Source organism: Pygoscelis adeliae, unplaced genomic scaffold, assembly GCF_000699105.1.
Source record: "Pygoscelis adeliae isolate BGI_AS28 unplaced genomic scaffold, ASM69910v1 Scaffold910, whole genome shotgun sequence".
Classification (NCBI taxonomy): Eukaryota; Metazoa; Chordata; class Aves; order Sphenisciformes; family Spheniscidae; genus Pygoscelis; species Pygoscelis adeliae.
The window spans coordinates 10,429-27,803 of NW_008823939.1; the positions used below are offsets into that span (position 1 = coordinate 10,429).

A 17,375-nucleotide genomic window follows, 5' to 3' on the forward strand; every position below is an offset into this window, starting at 1 on the left:
ATGACCCCAATTTCTCTGGAAGAGACCTTTCCCTTTGAACAGGGCAGGGTTTGGACTCCTCAGCTCAGCCCTCAGCATTGCTGCCCAGGAGGAAGTGATGACTCTGCTGGCCAGCACCTCTGCAGGCAGGGGAAAGTGGCTCATCAGAGATGGAAGTGTTTGGCCCAGAGCAAAGAGGCAGAGCTGGAGAAGCAGAACTCACTGCCCTGCTCCTGCTCTCCAGTTGCCTCTGCTGATCGAGCACTGCACAGGTGCCTGCAGCTGGACAAGCTACAAATACACTCGCATGAAACCTCCCACAAGAAACCTCCAGTTTCCACAATATCACAGCAAAGCCACCCTTCCCTTGCTCCCAAATGCTGAGCTTATTTTGTAGGCAGACACTAAATGGCTTACTGTCCACTTCCACACCTTCTTGCCCACAGCAGAGCTGGGGTGACCTGATACAGCAAAGGGACACACCAAAGGGGGCAGACAATGCAGAATGCAAGTCCACAGTCCCTTCACCCCCTAGTGACCCACTTGAACACTCAGGGAAGGTGAATTCCTTTGTGTTTTTCATGCAGCAGCAGGAACCTCTCTCCTCCCCGAGTGTCCTCAGGCCTCAGAGCTACCTGCTTACCAAAGGTAATGTAGCCAATATTGTCGCCAACGGCCGCGTCTGTGTCTTTCAGCTCCAATGGCGGCTCCCTGTGGCTGAAGAGCACCTGTGGGGCTGTGTGACTGGCTCGGCGACCCTCCTTGAACTCCTGAACAAGACAAAGCAAAGGTGAGTCCTACTGCGACACTCCAGCAACACACTGGGAAAGCAAGTGGGTTTCCCCACTCCCACAAGGCATCTGAGCAGGAGGTTTCCCAGCTTTCCCTGAATGGGCCGAGTCCATCAGGCCGAACCTCTGGAAAACAATCCTTTTTCCCAGCAAAACCAGACCAAAACGCATGGCTGTCCCGGGTTTACACATGGCCCTAGCACAGCCCCTCAGCTGGGATGGCTTTCAGCATCACACTTCCTGCCATGGGTGTTTTGTGGAAGGGACACCTCAGACTGAGCAAGCACATGAGACAGCACAGCTCCTGCCGTAAAGTCAACACCGTCAAGGCTTCCAGCAAAAGCAGGCAGTGCCCATCACTCCAGAGAAGAAATTCGCAGAAAGGGCTGTGAGGTCTCCATCGCACCTAGCATAAAGGCTCTGCCGTTTGAGAAAGCATCTCCCACCAGGAGTCTTTGCCTAGGCATTAAGAGGCATCTATGGGGTTTGAAGCTTCTGTGTGAAGCCTGCTCCTCCTGCCACTTCTCTACACCTTGAAACAATACCTCCAGGCAGGGAGATCCCTTCTGCCAGGGAACCTCTCTGACAGTAGCACGACCATCACCTCACATGACATGAACTGGCTCTGCATTTCAGGAATTGTAGGACTGTCCCTACGTGGGGCTGGAAAGTCCAGACACCATTCTCCTGCCCCAAGGCAGGGCAGCCTCCCCTCTGCCTCACTGACCCCCAGCCCAACCTACACATCATCAGCCACCCTCGGCCTCTCCTCCCTTCTGAGCACAGCTCACCCTGGGAAGGGCAGGAGCATCTGTGCCCCTTTTAGAGAACCGAGTAGTTCACTGGGGTTTCCTTAATGAAATGCTTAGCTTGCACTTCCTCCTGTTTATGCCAGAGGATGAAATGGTTCAAATGGCTTCACTGGTTAGTTAATGGTCAGATTTTCTCCATGAGAGCCCAGATGAGCAGCTACCATGCCTGACTGGGCTGCGTTATGCAAGAGCAATAGCTGGAGGGAAGGAGCCAGCGTGACTCAGAGTGGAAATTCTTGTGGCTGGGCAGGAGCAGAGTTTGCTGTTATAAAAACCAAGAACTTGGGACATGGAGACTCTGGGACAGCTGCTGCCTTGAAGCCCTGCCACCTCCCCGGGAGCCTCACAAACCCTGTTTTGTTCACCTCACGCCTCCCTCCTTGTTTTAAAAGCTGAATTCCAGGCTGTGGGATATGCTGGTGGGAAAAAGCTCAAAGCCAGAGCAGATGCCCTGCCTGTAGCTAAAGAACACAGAGAGCAGAGCTGCGAGATAAGACTCTTACCACAGCAGATCCTGTTCTAATGACCCCCAACACAGGTAAACCGGTATCCAGCAAACTGGGCCAGTAACTTGCTGTCCACGAGCCTGTCAGCAGCACGGCCTGGCACCCCTGAACAGATGGGCTAAAAGCTCCTCTAGCCCTGGAACACCCTGCAGGGCCCTGCTCCACAGCCGTGCCCGTGCAGGAGGCTCCCCAGGTGCTTCAGCAGACACAAGGTGAGCTAGGCGGGCCAGCAACATGGATGAACACAGGTACCAGCATGCACTGGGCCTTCCCCAGCTGTAAGCAAATGTCTCAATCTCCACAGGCTGCATGCAGTTGCTAACAGACACGCAAAGTGTTTACTACGGGCCTCTGAATGCTTCCCAGATAAATGGCAGTTGCAAAGGGTAGCTGAGTCCAGAAGTACTTGGCATTATGATGATTGATTCAAGCCCGCAAACTAAGCAAATTCATAGCTTTGAAAAGCTCAAACTCAAGAGCCCATCGTGGCATGTGAAAGCAGCCACACTGAGCTGCTGAGTCTCTCTGCAGCATTTGAACATTAGCAGGAACAAACTTCGAGGTGAAGACAACTCTCAGCACCATCCCAGGCACAGCACAACATCGCCTCACCCCTTCATCTCCCTCTACAGCCTCCCCACCATGCTCAGCTCCTCAGCTGGCTGGCAATCCCTACACCACAGCTAGCTGCACTACATGGCCTCAAGGTGGATACTGAAGTATTCACCATGGTGTTTCTCATCTGTAACGCATAATATGTTTGATTGTCCATACAAGCAAGACCATCGATAATAAAGATGCCAATGCAAGAACCTGGATTAGAAAATACACTGCCTATGCCTATTGACATGGTTCTTCCACCCCAATGCAGCCTGGGCTCTGCAAACTGCCTGTGAGCTCACTTCAGCCTAATGTGCTTGTTCGGCAATGCTGCTTCAAGCAAGAAGGCATCTGAATCGAGGGTCAGATCCTTTCCCCATAATTCAGTTTCCATACCTGCATAAACACCTTTCCAATCACCACGTCATCGTCATCCTTAAATACCGTGCTGAACACAACTGTGACGCGGTCCTTTTTCGCCTCAACATACCTGCAGGTGGGTGAGAGAGGAGAACCCAGCTGTGAACAGGAGCTAAGAAGTACAACTGGATGAGGAAGCAACCGCGTGACAAGGTCAAGTAGATGCAACAACCATTCACAGGCCTGGCTGCTGAAAATTTCCCCTCTCTCGAGACAATATTTACAGGGAGCAAAACACTTCTGTTGGGAGCAGCCAGTTCCTCTCCTGCATGCAGCCGCAAGCGCTGCCACTAACAGTCGCTTGTGTAACATCCCTGCAGCCCAAGGGATGAGCATTACTCTCACTGGATACTTCTGACAGCCTAGGACAGGCCCTTATTACCCTGCCAAAACACGGAGCAGTAGGATTTCCTGACTTTCCACCACAACCTACAGCTGTGAGCAGGAGTGAAGAGCATACTGTCAGCTGCCCAACTCCCATGCTGCTTGGTTTGAACACTTACATTGTCTCATCGTCCCTGTAGTGGATGACGGCTCTTTTTTCTCCTTCTTTGCCCTCTTCCTGGAATTTGAAATACTTCTCAAAGACTGAAGCAAAGCAGTTGCGCTTCAACATGCCGGCTTGGTGCACGATAGCATCCTTGTCTGCGGGAAGGTTCTCCAGGTCGTAGAGCAAAGAGACATTGTAACCTGGGGAGGGACAGCCACTAACCTTAATAATCTATCTAGGGCATTAATGCAGCCAGAGACATTTTCCAGAAAGAGACATCTACAGTCCCACCTTTGCCTTAAGCCCTCCCAGTAGCCCCAGAGGTGAGTGCTTCGCACTCCAAGCATCGCCAGAAGCCATGCCTGAACTCGGCACGTGGCCATGGCAACGCTCCTGGGGCTCCTTCCCGAGCTCCCAGACACACGTGCTGGCTGAGCTGCTCCCAAGTTTTTGCAGTGAGTAGGAAGAGATGCTGTCACAGGTAACCATGGTTTTCCTGTGTCTCACGAAGCGTCTTTGAGAAGAACAAAGACCCCAACTGTGAGGAACAGAGGGTTCCTGGAGGAGGGCTGCATCAAGAATTACAGCTTGTGCTGCAAGCTACTTCAGCCTTGACGTACCCGAGCCACCTTTTGAATTGCCATTTATTGTACAGAGCGCCCCAGATAATCAAGCTCTTGAAGCGCAGCCTTCATTTTTTTAGCATTTCTGAGGTGACTTAAGTAATTTTGGAATTGCATTCACATAGACACATAGAGTAAATGTTATAGCGGGGTTACCTGACTCAGGATTTACCAAGTAGTTTCCATAGACTTTCTTCAATACCTAGGAAAGAAATTAAACATTGAGAGCACAAGCTATCAGTTGTTTCCTCCCGCGCAGCCCAGGCCATGTTCAGTCTCCATTTAGAAGCATAAAATTCAGCATCTGCCTCCCCCAGCCTAACTGAACTTGGACAAATATTAAGTCATCGGCTTCTAGTATTACTGGCTGCTCTTACTCTAGGCAGAGCTCCCTGAACCCCACTGACAGGGGACGTGCTACAGGACAGGACTCAAAACCGGAACTTCTCAAAGTTTTTGCTAGTCTTGAACTCGTGCGGAGAAAAAATCCCCTTCGATACGCCTCGTACCTTCAAAGGAGAACTGTCAACAGAGCTCAACACAACAGATCTGAGGGCTACAACCCTCCTTCCCATTCAAAGGCAGATGCAAAGTGTACAAAGGCACTGCAAAGCTTGCCCTGTCCCCCTCCTTGCGGGAAGACAAGTTCAGAGGAGGGGTCAGGCACAGTGCAGCCAGGCAATCACTCGTCCTGCCTCAGACTCTTGCACGGGACAGATGGGGATGGAGAGGAGACTGCCAGGCAGCTTGGATGCCTCCCAGAAGCAGAGCCACCTACAGCACAGCAAAAACCTTTCTTCAAACATAATCACTGCTGAATTTTACATCAATGGCAATTTTCAACTGAGCCATAGCTCTGTGTCAGTGAGGGGGCTGGGAACAGGAGGTGTTTTACAGAGAAGAACACAATAATGCTGTGGCAGAACCAGCCCTCCTGGTCTGACACCCACTACCATGCAGAGAGGATGCACAGGCTCTCTGCCTGCCAAAACCTCCTCTCAGCAGAGAACCTGCCTGCCTGCAGCAGCCCAGGGAGATGCTGTGTCTTAGCAGGAACACCGCTTTGTGCTCCTCACAGTGGGGTTTCATCAAAGATGGAGCAGAAACAAGCTCCATCATCTCCAGGGAAGCACAGAAAGCAACAGTTTGCTAAATGGCGATTTAAAAATGTAATTTCTATTTAGTCAGCACTCCCAAGGCAGTCCTGCAGAGATCCCATCTTCCTCTCAAAGCTTGGGAAGTTGCCTGTCAGCTGCCTGCACTCCCAGCACAGCCTGTGGAGCAATGGGCCTGCCACAGCAGCTGGGGTCAGAGAGGAACACCGCTCTCCAGCCGTCACCACAGTGGCTGCTGGTGCACAGTGGTGTCAGCCACTCGCCCACCACAGTGGTTCTCCTGGGATTAGGCACCATGCTGATCCTTGCTAAACATGCTGGGAGGGCTCCACCGTTTGGGCTGCTTGACTCTCTTGTTTGCCAGCAGCAGTACCTTCAGTGGGGCAGGTCCTGCTACCCTGTTCCGTAGCAGGCAGCGCTGCTCCTAGAAAGCTCTGCATATAGGAACCAGGAAAGCAGGACACTCAGTTATATTTATTCTGACGTTGGTAGGTCTTGTAGCAACTCGCAGGAATTCACTTTGGGTTCAAATCCCCTGTTTCTCACCAGATTCTCAATAAACTCATGGAGCAGTTTCCTTGTTTTCCTCCAAGGACAGACACCCAGAGGCAAAAGCCTGCTGAAGAGCTTTGGGTGAACCCCATTTGCTAACATGAGGAGATCTGAAAACTGAGTCAGGAACTGAGTCACACTTCCTGCCTCGCCTCCCAGCCACAGCTCAGAGAGGCTCCTTCTTTCTACCATAAATGGCCCTCCGCAGCCCCGGCCCATTCAACAGGAACTGAACCTGCTACTTCACACAGCAGCAGCGAAAAGGGAACCAGACAGTCTGCAGATCAAGGTCTGCACACACAGCAGGAGCCCATCACTCGCTCTCAAGTGTGGTTAGAGTCAGAAGAGCAGTGCCATGGGACTCCAGATTTGTCTTGGTGCCTTCCTTCACTCGCAGGCTCAGCACATCAGTCAGGGAAACTATTTCTATATGGTCAGGCCTCACACTCATTTAGACTTTCAAAATTAGTGGTGCCTTTTGCCTCTCAGGTGGTAGGGTCATATAAGCTGACCTCTTATTCATGAGAGAGTGTGAACACACTTTGCCCTTGTCTTGCAGCAAAGTGGGACTCCTGGTCGGCACAGGGCTGCTCCTTTGATTAGCATGAGATGGGAGCACAGATGCTTCTCTAAGGGTTAGACGTTGGATCCACTAACATTACAAGGACATTGCCCAGGCTAAGACAGCATTTGCAGGCTCAAGGCCCAGAGATGCTCACTCACCTCGTCAGCACCGTGTTCCTGGAGTTCCTTGTAGAATTTCAGAGAAATACTGACCATCACTTTTGTCTTGTCTCCATTGGGGTTTGAAATATGGTAAAGGACTCCATCAAAGTCTATGAAGCAAGTGAGAGAAACGTGAGGGAACAGGAACTAGTTCCTACTTCTGAGGAAGGTTCTCCCTACATGTTCTAGGAACTACATAAAGCAACACTGTTCCCCCTGCTCCAGCCCTCACACATACACCAAGAGAGAAACCTGTAATTAAGGAAAGTGGTAATGTCATGTAGGGAGACTTGTTATCATTCAAAGGGCTGAAACAGTTTTGACACCTGTCCATCACAGAAGGCTTTAGTCTAGTGGCATTTAACATCCCTGGCAAATCTGCTTGTGCTCAACGCACAAGGATACAAACATGGAGAGACGGGAACCTTCTGGATGGCCAGCACAGAAAGTGACTGACATGCCCACGGGGCCAGAGCTGCAGCCTGGAGGAGAAAACATCTCTGCCAGCAAAGGCAGCTCAGCCGCTGCCTGCTGAGACAGCTTCCACTTCACTGCAGAACGGGCAGGGAGGGCAGGAGGCAGGGAAAGGCAACCCTCCAGCTACCTAGCAAGCCTCACTTCTCCATGGAGTTCTGCAGCTTACACAGATTCTTGATAACAGAAGCAAAAAAAATAAAAAAAAAAAAAAATCAGTTGCTGAATGAACATTTGAACTTCCTTGGCACTTCTCGTCCTAGAAAGAAAACTTCAGGCGATGAATTCATCTTGCCTGTCACCCCGAGCCAGCTTTCTAACAACCCAAACCAGATAGTGCTAAAGACCTAATAACAAGTAGCATCAAGGGCAGGACTGGAGAACAGGCGAGGTAAGAGAGCTATGTAGCACACACACCACACAAAGCACTGCCACCACTGAACTCACTGCTGTGGGGGAAGTTCCAGGGAAGGCGAACGGACAGAGAAAATAGTGGGGCAGCCGACAAAGCCCCAGCTCCGGGGACACTGCAGGGTGTCCACACCGTCTGCCCCTGCGTGGCTCTCCTCCCCCTGCAGTGGTCCTGGGTGAATTTGGACACGCCAGGTGTAACTGTGGGCAGGCTGTTCGAGCCAGCCCTTTTTTCAGAGAAGTCATGAGAGTTGTGGAGCTTACCTGCGAATGTTACTTCTACTGCCTCTGGTTTATTTCTAAAAAGCAAAGGAAACAAAGGAAGTAAATGAGAACTCAAACAGCAGCCTCCAAGCTGTGAAGGAAAGAGGATTAATTTCTAATGCCTTCTTTCTCACAAGCAGCTATACCTGAAACCCTTCTAACTCCAGCTGTTCAACTAGCAGATAACCTTTGATAAGAAATCTCAGACTTCTCCCCATTCCTATAAGCACCAGTCTTAGCACAGATGATATAAAATAGGCCTCGAAGCTGGCAGAGATTGTTATTATTTGTAGTTTATTAATAGATTTTGAGAGCACAGATTTCCAGTTAGAAATGTCTGAGAAAGCAACTCATCACTAATGAGTTTGTTTTAACAAGCGCATTCTCCGTATCGAACAGCCACAGTACAGGTTTGGGGACAGAAGCTCTTTCGTAAGTTCCTGCAATACCAGTTCATGGAAGGGACTTAGCGGCTGAGCAATCCTTCCTGACACGGTGCCCCCTTCACCATCAGCAGCAGCTCTGCAAACACGTTGATGTAACTCACTTGCAGAGAAGACCCCTTTTCCAAGTTCGGGGCTAGGAGCAAACCACAGAAGGAAACTTTCCAGATGTGCATTTCATCCTGCCCCTGCCACGTCCCTTCCGAAACACCTCAACACTATGCCAACTACCTCTGCAGAAATACTGTCGATCTGGGTTTGCTCTAACACTGCCCAGTGTGCCCTTTGGGATCCCTGATTGGCAACAAGAGCACCTCGCAAGCCAAAGGCACATCACTTCTTATGCTGTGGGTATGAAGATTTAACAAATCTTAACAAACCCTATTTGCCAGTTTGTCCGTGATCTGTAGAAGAGTAGGATCCCGTGAAAGATCAAACTGCTTCTGAAAAGTGATTTTGTTGGGACTGGCACTACATAACTGCTTTGGCAGCTCCAAGGGGACTGGTATTAATAGGTCATTCTCCAACAGGGAGCAATGCAAAGGTACCTCCAACTGCTGACAGCAGGGGTGGAAAATGAGAACAGGATAAAAATGCTGGTCTGCTACTGTTGTTTCACAGCGTATCACTGCTTATTTTTCAAAAGTGGACGATATTAAACAGAGTACAGGCTAATGCTGCTGCTAACAGAAATCTAGCCTCTACAACAGTTCATTCACACCCAGCTGAACCAACGGACTGAAATAACTCCCCAAACCAAAGCCAGTGTGTTGAGGCAGGCTTGTGGTCTCAACTACGCTGCCGCTGCCCAGAGACCAACTTCAACCTTTTTGCCAAAACTTGCTCTGTCCACGCACGTGTATGCTGCTGGGTACCGGCTACACCTCAGTACATACACCAGGAAAGGTGGGGGAAGCGATGACTCAATATCTACTTTCCCTCACCATATTCTGGAAAGGTTTAAATGATTTTTTTTCCCCCAGCAGAAAGCACTGTTCTTCCCTCAGCTTTTCTACAGACAGCCTCATTCCTGCAAGCCAGGAATGACCACAATGTGCTAAAACTCAAGATGGGCAATGCAGGGAGACCAAGGCACTGAACAGCACTGATCCCAGACCATGCACCAAGTCAACAACTCGGGTGGAAAGGGAGGAATGAACCCCCAGCCGGAGATCCTAAGTGGAAATGATGAGGTGTTGCTGCTTCTTGAAAGTTATTAGCTCTGAAAAGCAACAGCCCTTTTTGTCGGGAGGCTGGAGAGCCTCCATCTTTTGTGCTGCATCGCTAAAGATAAAAACCACACGCTTGAAAGAGGCAGTGCGAGTGCACCCAAGGCAGGTCCTTTAGTTTAAGAGCTGGGTCAGCTACCTGCGACCTCTCTCGCTCTCATCTTCCCCTCCCAGCCAGGCCTGAGATGGAGGTTCACAGGGCATCCCTGGCTGCATATTGAAGTCGGGCTTTTGGAAAGGGGAACAATTCCCCAAGCTGCATCCAAGCCACTTCTGCTCACTGAGGATTGCTCAGAGCAGAGATGAAAGAAAATCCCAGTGATCCCACTCGGTCAGTCGATGCAGATGTGTTCTTCTTTTAGAGCACCACACTCAGACTTGGGAATCAGCTTGGATGGCAGTATAAATTTTTATAAAAAAAGAAACCTATGTAGGAAGCTTTAAAGATAGCACAGTCAGGCACATGAGAGCTAGGAATATTAAAGAGGACGCATCCTTAAACTTCTGTTCCATCTTCTCAGCGTACACCGTTCAAACCCCATTCCCCACGCACATGGAGCTGACGCCTCCCAGAGCCCCGGCTCCCAGCAGAGCCTCCAAACACAGCACCTCCCTCCGAGCGATGCAGGGAAGCAACTGACAGCCAGCGCACTGGAGCGGTTTTGCCGAGGAAGGACGACGACTCACTGCTCGCTCGCCCAGTACCCCAGGGGATGGCAGGAAGATCACTCGTCAGTTATTTAAGAAGCCGTGCGAGACCACATACCCGAAGTCGGTTAATGGCTCTGCATGAGAGCCTTTGTTCTGCACACAAAAGCTTATGGCTAACACGGCCCCGTTTTTGAACCTTTCATCGCGCAAGCATGATTTCTTAGAGAAGTTATTTCAACACTGATTTCTCAAGCGGCTCGGTTCTTGTACTTGGATGGTGAGGACAGGAGATATTTAAGGGAAAAGCTGGTAACTGGGCAGAACTTTGGGTGCTGAATATTCAACCGCTTCCCAGCACAGCCTCAGTGAAGCGAGTGCTCACGTGAGCTGCATACAGAGCTCCTCGCAGCCACGCCGGCCCTGTCATCTACTGCAGGGTGGTTTTTCTGCCTCACCTGGCACACACCTAAGTAATCCAGGCCTGGCCCGTCCCAGGGAAGGACAGGGAAAGGTATCAGAAGCATGGCTGGGAGCGAAGCGAGCTCTCTTAGCCCTTCACAGTTCAGCAGCCTTACAACCCCAAAGTTTAAAGTGCTTCTATTTATTTCTCTGGCTCACCTCACCAAAACTATCCTGGTTACTTAAAACGTTTCTACAACAGAAAAATCACCCCTTTTACTACCCGAATTGTGGTTCCCCCATCAAGGAGTCCCCAGGCAGAAGAGAGGAGGTCTCACCTCCAGCCTCCCGTGGCTTCCAGACAAGCAATGGTGCTGCAGGTTGCACACACGCAATCACTTCCCCTCGACCTTCCACCAACCTCATCTTCCGCCAAGAGAAATAGCAGTGGGGACATGCCGAACACCCTGCGGAGGCACAGCGATGTTCTCTCTGTGTTTAGCCCTCTCAGCCTGCCCTGCTCTCCTGCAGGGGATGCACAGCAGGCCTGGGACTGGGGCTGCGCCACTGCGGGGTTGGTACCGGTTACCGTCAGGTTACTGGCGTGATCCCGAAGAGCTCTGCCTGGTCTAGCACGCTCCAGTGTCCCTTGCATTCGTGATGAGACCCATCCACACCCATGGCGAGAATCGGCAGTTTAGCAGCTCGGCGCAGAGTGACTGTAAATCCCAGCCATCCTTTTTGTGATTTCCTTTGAAGCGGGGCTCTGGGCAGCCGGGAGCTCGTTTGGGGTTCACTGCCACCCCTGATTCAAGTCTCCAAGAACCAGACTAAGCCTGGCTACACTTGGAGGATTTCAGACAGTACAGCCCATCCGCTCCCGAGGCAGAGAGCTGCTGGGACCCCTGCAAGCTCCTTACCACCAACGCTACCTGAACCACAGCCTCCCCCAGCAACCTTCCCTGTTTGCTACCCTCTGCCCTGAATGGACAATAAAACCAGCCCATACCGGGAACAATTGAAATGGCTCCTCTCTGCACCGAACACCGAATCCAGACCAGACCTTTCTGCAAAAGCCTGCCTGAACTCAGACGCTAAAATGGCAGCTGTTACAAGCAGTGGCAGCGGTCCATTTTCTGATAACACTTATCAGGTTTGAAGTCAAATCCACACCAAATCCCATCTGCCCTCTGCTCCTAACAATAAAAGGCCCTGACAGGTTTTACGTCTTCTTGCCTGCATTCCTCCTATTCATCTCCAAATGGCTCCTACGCTCCATCTATCTAATACAGAGCCAGCTCCAAATCAGATTTTTCACCCCGGCAGAACATCCACGAAGAGCCACAGCACCCATGGAGAGACGCCAGCGAGCACTTAAGAGCAACAGCAAATCTTTTTTTCTGACAGCATTTCCTCAATTTTGACTCGGACAACTTCCAAACTTCCCCGCTTCATTCTCAGGCCACGGAGGCTCTTAGCCATATGTTACAACAAATTTAAGAACAGAAGAACGAAGACTGTAATTATACAGAGCCCTCATCTTCTGTATTAAACAGACCTATATGCAAACTTGGCTGACAACCATATTGAAGCATCTCCCACATCACAATTAAGGCCCGTACCCAGTAAAGGAGGATGGCAATTATTTTAAAAGCTGCAGGCATGCAGATATTCTAATCTCTTGCCCCAGAGGAGAGGGGGAAAAAACAAAAGGGGCTATTTCAAAGCTTAAAGCTCTGAGCAGAGCTTTCAGATCACCAGAGTCGACACACAGTTTGGAGAGAGCAAGCCAGATTCAGTGACAGACTGCAGGCTCTCGCTACAGAAAGGTCACCCCAATTAAAAAAAATTATGAGCAATGTCTAAAATTATCTGAACAGTTCCTCCACTCCTGGGCCCTACTCAGCTAACAAAAGCTACTCTGCGTAAGCTGCAGAAGTGTATGAAATCAAAGAGCTCCTGTAGCTCTGGCAGCACACCCACCACGAATTCGAGCAGGAGTGCTCCATCAGGGTGATGCCGAGCGGCGTATGGCAGCCCCCAAGCATGCCGGCTCTCCCCTCTCGGTTAGGTGACCCCTCCATGCCAGAGCTTCTCCCTCACAGTGGGCAAGGCAGCCTGGAGGAAGCTGGCTGGTAGCAAGGTGTTGGGATTCCCAGCGGACAAAGCACGGGCTGGTCCTGCAGCACGCAGGTATGGGCAGGTCCGCTTCCAGCCAGGTCTTCATCCCGCACGTCTCCATTCCAGCAGGTAGCCCGCGGTTCCCCGCCAGAGCGATCCAACGCTGCGGCGAGTCTCCGGGGAAGAGCCTCATTTTGCACGCACCATTCACTATGGCTCTTCAGTACTGCGACTGAGACACGCTTTTCTGTGGTGTCAAGCGCCAGTGGCTGCAGCGAGAAATGTTCTCAAGAGGATAATACAGAGCAGACCCCTCTCGGGAACCCAAGATGAAAACTGAGGCTGGAGCGATGACAGAACAACCTGCGAAAGCCCAACACTTTGCAGATCCGGGCTGCTCTTCCCTCCTGTTCCCTGCGCTATTGCTCGAAAGCAGAGCGCTGCCTATCTCCAGACAGAGATGGTTCACAATCCACCATTAATGCAAAGTCACCTTCTCTGGTGGCTGAAGGCAGACGTGCTGTGGCAGCCCAGGAGCTATGCTCAAACAGCTACAGCATGCTCAGCGTGGACAGCCAAGATTTACAACTAGTGCCACCCGTGCCACGCTGAACCCAAGGGTACCGCTTTCTGCCAGCAGCATCGCCCGAGCACTCCTCAGAGTAGGGCAGCTTGAGTGTCAGCAGGCGAGGTCGTGCAGGGGGAGACGTGGGGCTCCAGGCTGGGCTTGCAAGGACGCTGAGCCAGTACCTGCCACTGCTGCTGAAGGAAGGAGATCTGATCCCTGCTCTTCCACTGCACCATGGCGAGCAGCCTTTGCACAATGAATGGGATGAGGAAACTCATCTGGGCTAAAAATACCCAGTTTTGCCTGTTTAATTTTAACCTAGGTCACTTCCCCAATCCTGTTTCCCCTGAAGCCATAGAAATGCCTGTGTCAGCGAGAAGGAGCGGGTGGCAGAGGAGCAACCTCTGTTTTCAGTGGGGCCGCTGAGCTCCCCTGAAGCGCCGGAGCCATGAATCGCCACAGCCACTCCCGCAGGGAGCTTCTCAGCGGTGCCCGGCAGGACCTGAAGCTCTTCTACCCTCCCAGCATGCCCGACAGCCTCCAGACGGTCCTTGGTCTCCCCATGATGAACTCGCTTCACATGTCACATCACGAACACAAAGTTCACGCTACCCGGTTTCACCCAGCGCTCAGCCTCCCGGTCTGAAGGGCTCAGCTCTACAGCCGACAAGCGCACCAAAGTGACTGCAAATGGGAAATACCATAAAACACATAAGTGCAGCTTCAGCCCAGCTCTCCAACCAGCTAAAAAACGCTCTACATCAGGGAAGTTCAAGCTTCAACTGTTGTCCTATGTAGCTAATAGTCATGAAGCCCTGCAGACTTGTACCGACTAAGGGCTGTAAAGAAACCGAAGATTTAATTTGCGATTCTCTTCCTTCCGCCCCCAACCAAGGGAAAAGGCACGCTGTTCTCCAACTGTGCAAATTTGGTTTTTTTTGCACAGTGGGTAAATACTAAGTAACAGTTTGAGACAGATGATTAATTTACTGGAGATTTAGGGCAAGCTATGTATGGCTGGAAAACCAAACCCCTGTGCCACACTTTCACTGGGGTCAGTTAAATTAGAGCAGGACAAAACCGGACGGCAAGTCTGTTTTGGGAGGCAGTTCCTCCCCGTGTGTTAAACAGAACGAGTATTCACCAGACGCAGAAGACAGTCATCAAAATGTTTCACACTTAAATTGCTTGTTGGGTTTTTTTTCTGTCTACGTGGTTAGCAAAGGGAAGCAATGATGAGAAACAACATCTTCCAACTGGTAGAGTTCATCCCCTCACATCACGTTTCTATAAGGAATGGGAAAATCTGAGTGTGGCTCTAGCTTCTAGGCAACTTCTCAAGTCAAAATGAATTTGTCAAAAGCTTATGGAACAGTTTATTCTCTTGACACCTGCAAAAGCTCACAAGTTGCCTCGTTTCATACTGACCAGGTATTCCCCCACTGCAGCGGTTCGACGCTTGAAAGTTTCACCAGCAAATTCCTAACTCAAGTTATTTCAACAGATTCTGGTAGCTTTAGGCCTTTATTTAAAAATGTGGTTGGTTTAAGGAAATGGATTTAAAACAAGAAATTACAATATTAAATAAAGAAAAATAATCAGATGCATTGAAGTCCATTACCTGTCACCACCTTGATCTAAATACCAATGTTCAACGGTGGCTGTCCAAGGAGGCAAGATTTCCATGGGTTTTGCCCACAAAAACAAACTAAATTTGGAATTACCCTACTAATGGGTGGATGCTGCCAAGCCCCAAGGACCTTGTCAAGGGAGGACTCTTAGACCCGGGTTAGGCCCTGCCTCGAGCGCTGATCTATGTCTGCAGCCTGCCAAGGCACCTTCCACGCTGGGAACTCCAGAGACAGTTGATGGACGTTCATGCAGAGCGGATTTCGCCCCATATCATACGACAATAATGTTATGAGCTAATAGCTCCGACTTCTAAATGTGACCTAGTTCTATATGCTACGGTGAAGCACAAAGTGTCTCTCACCTGATGGTCCAGGAAAGCTCTGCAGGGAGCCTGTTGAATCATGGCCACAGTGTGGCCACGGGAAGCAGAGGGGAGCAACACAGCCCACATCACAGAACAAGTCTCCAGCAAAGGATTTGGAAACAAACCCCGCCCTGCCGACTCCCAGGCTGGCGCTGAAGCCAGCAGGCACACCTGGCTCCGAGACAACCACTGCAGACAAATCTGTGCGTTCCATCTGCCCCACTCCTGTTTTAGAGCAAATAACTCAAAACCAACTCTGTCACAGCGTCCAGACTCACTCCTCCCAGGCACCGAATCCCTCAAGGCTTGACCCTGCCCCGACTGTCCTGCGTTCATCCCCAAGACACGCCTTGGGAAAACCATCACCAAAATAGTGAAATACAGCAAATCCCCTCCTGCCTCCAGGCTCAGCACCACAGGAATGACCCCAGAACTGTGGCCAGAGGGAAGAGAAATTTCACATTAATAAACATTGCGTAACACCCATTCCCTAAAAGACCTGAAACCAAGAGAAAAAAAATACACCTTCCTGCACATCTCAGACTTTTGCCTCCACCCTGCGCTTGCCTGGACAGGAGGGCCCCAACACAAGCACAGAAGAAAATGCAGAAGTAAATAACTTCCTCTCCGCCAGCAACACGCTCAAGGCACAAAACTTATCTAGAAACAACATCTAAAGAAAAGAACGTGCCATAGATGAGTAAGAGGCAGAAGCACAGCACCATCAGCCGCACTAAGAATCGATCCAGGAACAACCAGGCAAGCGTGCCGACGCAGAAGCAAGGAGGCTTTGCTGTACAGCGAAATGGAAACTTTGGGGGCCTGCAGGCCGGTGCAGAGCAAGCAACCCCAGCTCTGGTCGCACAGAATCGGGGTTTCAAGGTGCATTTAAGCCCGCAGACTGCCACCTCCACATTTACATCAACACAGGGATGCATTGCATTTTCCCTCCAGCAGGAAGAGTGCCTCAGTATGGACTTGTGATGAACAAGAGTTTTTGACACACACTATTAACCTCCATACACGTAGTGTTTTCTAACGGATGCAGCTGCAAACCATAGTGGTCACCCGGGAGCGCTCTCTTCCCAGTGAGGTGCTTGTGCTTTGGGGAAACTTGTTGCGTTAAACGATCAGGCTCAAGAAGAATAAAAAGCCTGCGAGCAGCTCAGCTATCCCGTGAGGCAGTGCAGCCTGTGAGGTTATTTTATGAAAAAAACCCCAAACCAACAAAAAAACCAACACCTGAGCAAGAAGTCAACTGAGAGGGGAAAGCAGAGGAAATGGCCTCTGTCAAAGTTCTGCACACGAAAGGCTGAGAGCTTTAAAAGCCGCTGGAAGGAAAGGTGACGCAGAAAAAGGCACCTGCCTGGGGTCTCCCTTCCCGGAGCAGCCTGGGCTGAGCTCTTCGAGGCGCCAGGGCAGGCTCCACCCCAAAGATAACACCACCGCGCTTTGCTTCCGTACAAAGGTGCCCGGTGTTACTCAGGCCAGCAGACAGTGCAGCGAGCCCACAGGTAGCCCGGCTGCAGATAAGGACATTTATACGAAGGGACTCTCTTTCGAGCTAAGCTGTGCTCAGACAAGCACCTTTACAGCCCTGGTGCAACACTTGCAGCAAAATAATCACTGGCTCCCCAGGGACTGAACTGTCCCCGCCAGAGATGCAGATGCAAACCAGCCCCCCCAGCCCATCCCCTGAGGCCAGGACACCCACCAGGCTGGCACCAGGGGCCATGACAGAGCCGTGGGCCTGCATCCCTCCTGCTCCCTGCATCCCTCCTGCTCAGGAAATCAAAGGGGGGCAGGCTGGAATCTCCTTCCCACCCCCAAAGCAAAAAGCTGAGGCCAGGGCTCCACACGCAGGCTTCCGGTTCCTCGACTCCCCCCACACATTCTGTACCAGCGCTGGCACCACGCTGGGCCCGTTCTGATGAAGGCTGCTTTACTCAAAGCAAACATCCCTGCAAATCCACCTTTCCCTCAACTTCCTCCCTGCCAGGCCCTCTTCTCCAGCTCTGCTCCCTCAGCCCGCCTCAACACTGCAACCTCCAACCCCCTCCCCAGCTCTCTCCTCCTCCCCTGGGCCTCCACACTGCCCTAGCGCTAACCCCCCCACCGAGCCCCACTCTCCCCTCCAATTCTGCCTGTCCGACTTTGCTCCCCCATCCCCCAGGCCTTCACTCTGCCCAAGCTCTGATCAACTCC

General features: G+C 51.2%; 1 protein-coding gene across 1 annotated transcript in view; it reads right to left on the reverse strand.

Annotated features, from left to right (window-relative positions):
• The window catches only part of ARPC2 (actin related protein 2/3 complex, subunit 2, 34kDa), a 30,392-nt gene that overhangs the window by 2,878 nt on the left and 10,139 nt on the right, over positions 1-17,375 (reverse strand). The window contains exons 3-9 of the mRNA XM_009320883.1: positions 16,690-16,693; positions 7,764-7,798; positions 6,612-6,724; positions 4,378-4,423; positions 3,612-3,798; positions 3,085-3,178; positions 623-749 (exon numbers count right to left, since the gene is read on the reverse strand). Coding sequence (XP_009319158.1) covers positions 623-749; positions 3,085-3,178; positions 3,612-3,798; positions 4,378-4,423; positions 6,612-6,724; positions 7,764-7,798; positions 16,690-16,693 — 606 coding nt within the window. The remainder of the gene's footprint in view (positions 1-622; positions 750-3,084; positions 3,179-3,611; positions 3,799-4,377; positions 4,424-6,611; positions 6,725-7,763; positions 7,799-16,689; positions 16,694-17,375) is intronic.